The sequence below is a fragment of the Microplitis demolitor genome, chromosome 7 (genome assembly GCF_026212275.2).
Source record: "Microplitis demolitor isolate Queensland-Clemson2020A chromosome 7, iyMicDemo2.1a, whole genome shotgun sequence".
NCBI lineage: Eukaryota > Metazoa > Arthropoda > Insecta > Hymenoptera > Braconidae > Microplitis > Microplitis demolitor.
The window spans coordinates 14927647-14937106 of NC_068551.1; the positions used below are offsets into that span (position 1 = coordinate 14927647).

The 9460-nt window shown below is 30.1% G+C and overlaps 2 protein-coding genes across 2 annotated transcripts; both read left to right on the forward strand.

Annotated features, from left to right (window-relative positions):
• Nucleotides 1–6: 6 nt before the first annotated feature.
• LOC103568978 (tubulin beta chain) lies at nucleotides 7–3095 on the forward strand. Its single transcript, XM_008546036.3, has 3 exons — nucleotides 7–1013; nucleotides 1129–1593; nucleotides 1689–3095. Exons 1-3 carry the CDS (start codon nucleotides 957–959, stop codon nucleotides 2505–2507), a joined length of 1341 nt encoding a protein of 446 aa, XP_008544258.1. The 5' UTR covers nucleotides 7–956; the 3' UTR covers nucleotides 2508–3095.
• Nucleotides 3096–3881: 786 nt separating this feature from the next.
• LOC103568977 (glycine-rich protein) lies at nucleotides 3882–5364 on the forward strand. The gene is made up of 3 exons (XM_008546035.1): nucleotides 3882–3929; nucleotides 4792–4947; nucleotides 5055–5364. Exons 1-3 carry the CDS (start codon nucleotides 3918–3920, stop codon nucleotides 5313–5315), a joined length of 429 nt encoding a protein of 142 aa, XP_008544257.1. The 5' UTR covers nucleotides 3882–3917; the 3' UTR covers nucleotides 5316–5364.
• The last annotated feature ends 4096 nt before the right edge of the window (nucleotides 5365–9460 follow it).

Genomic DNA, 9460 nt, shown 5'->3' on the forward strand with positions numbered 1-9460 from the left:
AATACAAAAAGAAATGATTAATCCATTCGTGATATATAAATCTAATTGATTGACGACAGTATATTTATTTAATACCTGAATTTAATACTTAAATATGCCACGAAAACTTGTGTTTGCTATTAGACCAACTGTTAATCATTCTCCTTTAAATGAATATAAAATATTTCGTCCTGGATTTCGAGAATTTACCAAAACACCTTTACTACCCGGAAAATTATTTAAAAAAATAAAAGAAAATGTCGCGGGTAATAATGATTGTATGGATTTAAAATTAGAACAATCTCCGATAAGTACTCAGCACATGGAATCAGATCAATTACAAACAAGTATTATAAAAATTGGAAATCTTTCACCGACACAGACTGTATATGCTAATTATGAAGTAACGGAGCACAAAATAATTAAATTCAAATTATAAACTAATTGTATATTTATTTTTTAATTAATATTTATTTTTAATTTAGTTATCATCAATATATATTATATTCTAAATTTTTTTAATAATTTTAATAGTGTAATAATATGTTATTAATTTTATGAGTCAGTGTAATTTATCATAATGATAATTTATACTTTTTCATTTTTTAGCTTATCATGAATACTAAATAGATTTTAAAGTCATTTATAATTTTTTTATACTGATTCCAAATCATATGAATTTAAATAAAAAAAAAAAAAAAATTTTATTTAGTCGTATGAATGTTGATGCGGTAGTATTTTGTTTCGATAACATTTGTGTTGTGACTATAAAAGTTTTTGACGGTTACCTTGGAGAGGAAAAAAAACAATTAAACATTATTTTAGTGCAGATCATTAAACTCATATTAATATCCTTGATATTTGACCTCATCAATCAACATCTTCAATCAAATTTTTTGATTTCTATTGAAACTTTTGACAATATAAAAATATAAAATATAAAAAAAAAATTAACTGCTGATTTAAAACAAATAAAAATGCGTGAGATTGTTCATCTTCAAGCGGGTCAATGTGGCAATCAAATTGGTGCTAAAGTAACTATTTATTATTGTTATTTTATTTATTATATATATGACAAATCTCAGAAAAATATATATTATTGAATAAATTAATGAATGATAAAAATAAAACTGTTTTTATTATTTTTAGTTTTGGGAAGTGATATCAGACGAACATGGAATTGATCCGACTGGTACCTATCACGGAAACTCAGATCTCCAGTTGGAACGTATAAATGTTTACTATAATGAAGCGACCGGTGGAAAATATGTCCCACGAGCAATTCTAGTTGATTTGGAACCTGGAACAATGGATGCTGTTCGTTCAGGGCCTTTTGGTCAAATATTTCGTCCTGACAATTTTGTATTTGGTCAAAGTGGTGCTGGAAATAATTGGGCTAAAGGTCATTATACTGAGGGCGCCGAATTGGTTGATTCTGTTTTGGACGTTGTTCGAAAAGAAGCCGAAAGTTGTGATTGTCTGCAGGGTTTCCAACTTACTCACTCTCTTGGAGGTGGCACGGGTGCTGGAATGGGTACTCTTTTAATTTCAAAAATACGCGAAGAGTATCCAGATCGTATTATGATGACTTTCAGTGTCGTTCCTTCACCAAAAGTAATTTTAATTATTTTTTTTTTTTTAATATATCCAATAAATAACTATTATTATTTTTATAATTGAATTAATATGGTTATTAAAAAATTTTTAAGGTATCTGACACAGTAGTGGAGCCCTACAATTGCACCTTATCAGTTCATCAGTTGGTAGAAAATACAGACGAGTCGTATTGCATTGATAATGAAGCTCTATATGACATTTGTTTTCGAACTTTGAAACTAACCACCCCAACATACGGTGATTTGAATCATTTAGTAAGTGCAACGTTAAGTGGAGTCACGACTTGTCTAAGATTTCCCGGTCAATTGAATGCAGATTTAAGAAAACTTGCTGTAAACATGGTACCATTTCCACGTCTTCATTTTTTTATTCCTGGGTTTGCACCATTGACATCCAGAGGATCACAACAATACCGTGCACTAACTGTTCCTGAATTAACCCAACAAATGTTTGATGCTAAAAATATGATGGCTGCTTGTGATCCACGTCATGGAAAATATCTTACTGTTGCTGCTGTTTTTCGTGGGCGAATGTCTATGAAAGAAGTTGATGAACAAATGCTTAATATACAAAATAAAAATAGTACATATTTTGTTGAATGGATTCCAAGTAATGTGAAAACAGCAGTATGTGATATTCCACCAAGAGGTTTAAAGATGTCAGCAACGTTCATTGGAAATTCAACTGCTATTCAGGAACTTTTCAAACGTGTGTCTGAACAATTCACTGCGATGTTCAGGCGTAAAGCATTTCTTCATTGGTATACTGGCGAAGGGATGGATGAAATGGAATTTACTGAGGCTGAATCTAATATGAATGATTTGGTTTCTGAGTATCAGCAATATGAAACAGCAACAGCTGACGATGAAGGCGATTTTGATGAGGATGAAGAAGGCGAAGGAGATGCTTAAATCATTTTTTTTTCTCTTTGTTCTACTTTTTTTTTGTTCATGACTTTTCTTGATTCTTCAAAAAAATTAAAAATTATCTCTCATTCTTCACGTCGACATAACTCGGACTATTATTACACTTGTTAATAGATATTTAAACGTGACTCTGCGGAGCTTATTAATTATTCTAAAATTATATTGTTTACACTTTGATTAATAATATTAATTCAATCGGTTTCATCACTAAAAAAAAATTATTTAATTTTATTAAATTTAACATGTATTTTATTCAATAATTATAAATGCATTGATTTATAAAAATGACATTTAATAAATATTGATTTTTATCATATCAATATAAAATTTATAACTCAAGATTATTAAATCTTCAATAAACTGTTAACCTATCTCATAATCTTAATTATAATTTTCATTTAATTTATTATTTTTTTTTTTTTAATTTCTAGTCTTTAATATAATAATATGTTTTATAATCATGCAAGAAGAGAAATCCTGTTGTCCTTACTCCACAAACAATTCGCATAATTCCAAGATGATAGGTGACTATAATGTAATTACAACCTTTGTCTTAAAGTTAAAAAATTTTATTTATCTAGAGAATGTAAAAAAAAATAAATAAATACTCTAGTTTAAAACTAATTTTTATTGTGTAATTTTCTTTCTTTCTTTTGTTTATTATCAATATTTAAGTGATTAGAAATAGTCCTTGAAAAATTTTCAGTAAAAAATAACCATAACTTAAAATAATATTTTCACGACCTCGCATCTCTCTTTACAGTTGATTGCACATGGTGTCTCCTTCGTGGGTGTGTCTATTCATTTGGTTTTTACGCTTGACAACACCAAGTTCCCAAGGTGTGTAAAAAAAAGAAAAAAAAACGTGCATATAACATAATAATTATATACACGCAGGTGATCATGTCTTTTTGTTTCAAGGTACCGCACAGAGAGTAGCAGTAGCCACTAAAGTGTATACTTTTTCTCACGACAAATCCACACTGAACGATTTCTTCTTTTGTAATTACTTTGGCCTTCATGACCCTACCTTTGTGACTCTTGATTCAACGTTGATGATCGATTATTGATCCTTGGAATCGAAAGATTAGCTGTAAGGATCATGAAAACTGAACACACAACGAATGAATGATAAATCCTACATAACATCCCCACAATATCTTCAACGGATGTATGTCCAACTAGAAGGGCATCAGCATTATAGATACGCTCTAATGCTTCACGTCTCTACAACGTGTGACTCTATTGTAAGTATGGGGGAAATTTTTTTCCTAACCTTCGGTATCACAACATTATCCATTCTCTCAAGATTCTACTATTGATGGGGTATATAAGAGGTCCTAGGGATATGTCTAAGTCAGATACTTCTGAGTTGACAACAGCAACTTTAACAAAATGTTCAAGCTTGTAAGTATTCATTTTAATATTTTATAATTATATCATCATCTTTCTTACTAAATTATTAATCATGGTTTAAAAATTAACTTTCATGTGATAAAATTGATATAAAATGAAGTGATTAAATTTTTGAGTTTTCTATTGAACAATGAGTAATTTGAGAATTTAAAAATTACATGGTAATTAATTTAAAAAACTTTCTTTTCAACAAAGTAATTTATAATTGACGCAATAATATCGTTAATTTTTCACAAAAGTTATCATTGAGAAAAATCATTTGCAAATTTATTTTTTTGAATCAAGAAATTATTTATAGAATCAAATTTATTTAATTAAAGTAATTTTTATTAAGCAGGAATGGTAATTTATTCTTAATTCAGAAAATATGTTATTGCCACAAAAACAATAACACATTTACTTGCAACTCCAAGTTATTGTTCTCGGTGGTAAAGTTGAAATAAAGTATTATGTGTCCGTAAATGGTATAGTGGCCGCGAATGGTAAATTTACTCTAATAAACAAAAACTAAGTGAAAATTTAAACATCCTGTGATTGTGAAAAGTTAATAAAATTAGTATTAAAAAATTAAAATTATCATGCTACTATACTCCCAGTAGTATAATCTAAAATTAATAATATCAAGATTTATGATCTTTCCTCCTTTCATGATCCTTAGTCCTCGGATTATGGTTTAGAATTAATTCATTGTCAGGATCGGAATCATTTTTTTAAATATTTTGAAAAAATTTTTAAATATCAAGATTTTGATAATATTAAAAACCAAATAATAATTGTATCATTGAAGTACTGATCCAGTTATTTATGTTAAAGTAAATCATAAAAATAAATAAATATTTATAATTATTTTCAGTTGGTTTTCTTAGTTTTGGTGGCATATGCTTCTGCAGGACTCGTCGCCCCATACGGTTATGGTCATGCTTATAGTCACGCATACGCTCCTACTGTGAGTTATGCACCTTCTGTGAGTTATCATGCTCCAGCCACCAGCTACGCTAATACTTACAAGGTAAAACGTTATCATTTATCATAATCTACAGTATCTTATAAATGAGAAAATTCCCATTGTATACGTGATGAAATAATGTATTAATATATGTGTATTTTTTAAAAAAGGTTGCCTATGCTCCTAAAGTAATTGCAACGCCATTAATTGCACCAGCAGTCACTAAAATTCATTACGCTACTCCAGTTGCTGCTTATGTTGCACCTCATTACTCAGGATTCAGCGGATATGGATACGGACACAGTGCCTACGGTTTAGGACATGTTTATGGACATGGATACGGACATGGTGGATACGGTTTGGGACATGGATATGGTTTGGGACATGGTTATGGTTTGGGACATGGTTACGGATATGGACATGGGTACTAGAACTAAATTCATAAAAATTAAACCAAACTAAGTGATGCCTAAGTACCTTAAGGACGGATGTAAATACGATTAAATTAGCTATGGACGTATTATATAAAAAAAATAATACTTTTTTGAGTTAATAAAATTTTTGCAATTCTTTAAATTTTGTAATATTTATTTATTAACTAATATACCTAGTTATCTTATTACTCAACAGACATTTAAAGAAATTTAAATAGAATGAAAAAGTCGTTAGATAAAGTTTATTGGTCACAATAGAGATAAAGTGTTAGTACATCAGCAAGAGATGGTAATTTATTGCAATTGCATCAATTGTAACACTAGAGTCGTGCTTTGGTCTTTGTAAATCACTTTCATTAGACATTTTTTGTGACACTAATGTGTAAGCAAGTGACTGGTTCAAAAAAATTAACGTGGCAATGAACGAATGTCTATGTGCGGCAAACAAACTTACAGACCTTTAAATATCGCCTTGTCCATTGTAGTACTTACGTAGTCGAAAGTCAGAAAGAGATAGAAAACCCGCGTCATACGAGATGCAGATGAGATGAAAAAAACTTGGAGTACACGGAGTGGATCAAGGCTGAGGCGAGGCGAGCCATATCTTTTAAATAAATCTTCGATATCCCAAGCTTTGTTCTTTATTGTATCATATTTTTTGTAACATGGAGTTTTAAAATCTAATTTGTAGTAGAAGAGCTTGAATAGTTCGTTATCTTGAACAGTTTATAAAATATGAATTGAGCATTTATAAGACAATTTTCTAAAGCAACATTTATTATTGAATGATTGCTTAAAAATCGTTGGAATAGTTATAAATTAATAGACTATGGCTAAAAATATTACATCATTTCTTTATAGATGTAGTGTAAAAATTGTCAAGGATCGAGTGAAGCGGGATTGAATCCGGAATGAATGCGGAGCGGATGATTTTTTATATATTTCATCCCCTCCGGAGTAAAATTAATGCCAGAAAGGAGTTTATTTTAACATTGGAACTCTAGATTAGTGTATATGCGAATTAAAATTAAATTCACATCACTCCGAAATCACTTTACTTGAAAAATTCGAATTGAAATAAAATACGAGTTCACTCTCGATTTCTTACAGTGTAAAAAAAAATTAAATTATTTTTATAAATAAGAAACCTGTTGTAAGTTAGTCGCAGGTGTAATTTTTTATTGCTACTTCAAAAATTTTTTTTCAATAGCTCATTTGACTTCAGTTGAATAATAAAAAAAATTATTGCATTATCTCAATTTTTCAGTGAGTTACTCTTTAAATCTGAAACAGTGAAAACCATTGAAAAGTAGTATATATACACTATTTCAGATTTAGAGAGTATGCACAGAAAAAACGAATTTTTCGGCCCAAAAATTTTTCACTCACTCCAAGAAAATTTTTACTTGCCCTAAGAAATTTGTTGCATTATGAATTGAAAACGAAAATTTTCTTGGGGTGAGAAAAAATATCTTACGCCAAGAATCCTGTTTTCTGTGTGGGATTTAAAAACTGAAAAACACTCTCCTTTAGTGTAGAATTTGTAAGTTACGAAGTTTTAAAGAAAAAAAATGGATCCTTATTTTACATAGAAGTATTATAAAAGTAATTAATTTCAATTTATTTATATATATAAAATTTTTAGTTCTTTCGGACTAACCCTGAAACTTATCACTGTCTAATTGAATAAAATATCAATCAAATCGATAATTAACGATTTATTTTAAAACAATCGAAAAAAATTATCTGTAATTTTAAAAAATTTATCTTTTTAATATCTCGTAAAATACTCAGTACTTTAATTCGCTCTAAGAAATTATGTAAACAAATTTGAATAGAAAAAACTTGATTTTCTTGAGTGATAGTTTTTGAATCTCGAAATCTTAAAAACTCAAGATTTGAGAGTCGGATTGAAACTGGTAATTTTTTTTTTTAATTTTCAATTTTTATAAAAAGTTGAAAATTTAAGGACTTTTTTTGGATGAGAATAAAATTGTGAAAAGAAGAAGAAAACTGTTGTGGACTTCATAATTAATTTGTTAGAATTTACTTAGTCTTATAATATGAATTAAATAAAATAGCAATGTATCTCTTCAATACCTTTTTATTTCGTCTGTTTGATAATAGCAAATAAAATATTTAATGTCTTATAAAATGCATTGGTTTCTTTTAATTATGTATTTAATGAATTTACTGATTTCCCTGACTATATTTTACTTATACTTTATAAAGATAGTCCATGATAAAAATTAGATTATTTCTAACTAGTCACACCTCTAAAAAGTCCCGGATTCCTTACATGGGGTCATATAGACCCCAGGCAACTTTCGAACATTCTGGAGCTGGTTGTATGCATGTATGTGATTTTGATTCGGAAACATTTTGAGCCGATATTTAATAATATTATTATTTATCATATGATAAAATGGAACGCTCAGCATGGTTTTGAGGCATAAAATTCATTTATGGATCTATGAAAAAATTTAAAAGTTTAGGAATCAGGGAAAAACAATTTTTTTAATTTTGATTATTTTTGGCTAACATTCGGATCCGATAATCTTGTGATAACATATGTCAGGAAAAAACATAGTCGCTTCTGCTCAACAGCTTTGACTTAAGTGTTGGAACCTCAAACTAGCACTATCCTGATAGGGACCTCATTTGAAATAAGGTTAGTCTGATAAGGGCCTCGTCAGGCCCTTATGAATAATTCTAGGCGGGCCTGATCGGGACCTTATTTGAAATAAGTATAACCTGATAAGGACTTCGTTAGGTCCTTATTAAAAATTCTAGTCGGGATGTGACGTCACAGGTTCTAATTCAAGCACTGAATCGATCAAATTTAACTCTGAAGTTAATGTTGGGGTCTCATGCAGGAGCTGCCAAATTGAACGACGGGGCTCTATTTGGCCCAGCACTGGGGAACCTAGTTTTGGCACACCTATATTGGCCCATGCTTGGCTCAAGATTGGGTACTTAGTCCTGGCCGTTACAATTATTACCAGGGCTTGGGCTAAGACTGGGTAACCTAGTCTTGGTCATCCAATGACGAGCCAGACTTGGGCCAAGGTAGGATTACCCAAGTTTGGTTATACCTATGGTTTAATAAGTAGATTATAATAATGTATCAGTTTAACATTAGTAGGTTCATCCAGTAGCTATTGTTCGGACCCAGCAATCGGAAGGTCGGCAGTTCGCGCCCGGAACCCAGCTGAATTTTCACCGAGTTTTTTTCACATCATTTACCTCGGTTAAATAGTTTAAATATTGATGATCATAAATTCTACGAGTTTCCTCGATGCATGGGCAAGGTTCGGCAACAAACCATGGGCCAGGCCTGGCAGCCAAGCATAGGTCAGGTCTGGCAACTAAGCATGGGCCAAGTCTAGCAACCAAGTCGGGCCAAGGTTCTACATACTTGGGCCATGCCCGGGCCCGTCGTACTTTCCTCTCTGGGCGTATTTCGAATTCCTAGTAAGTGATTAGAGTTAAAAGAACACAATCTGAATCTAGAGATTTTTAGTTCAATAAATCTAATTACTTTTTTTTTATTAGACCAAGCAAAAAACGCAAAAAAAAAAATAATATTTTTACGAATTTCTAATAAAATGATAATAACTAAAATCGATGTATTATGTTGCCAAGAACATCATACAAAATAGGACACTGATAAGATTCTACGTTTTAAGCAAATTGCAAAAAAAAAAACTTCAAATTATAAAAATTCTTAATATTAATTTATTTTGAGAAAAGACACTTTTTGTTATTTACTTTGAAAAAAAAATTTGAACGAATTTGTTTTAACCATAAAAGAAGAATATTGTGATTTTTAAATAAAAAAAAAATATTATTTATTAATTTTTCCATTCTTTATTCCAACAAAAAATTTATGCGATCAGCTTGTCATCAACAGAAGATTTAATGGGTGGACCAGTTTATACACCATATGAAAATAATGTTATGCTCAAGGATTGCACAACTTTTGTAGGTACAATGATGTTGAAAGTGGAACAGAGATACACGGTAGAAATTGGTGTCATTTTGAGATTGAGATAAATTGATATTATGACTTATTTCGTCAATCTGGGTGGTATATATAATCTGATTCGGTCTATTCATCATAACATACTTATAATAGACAA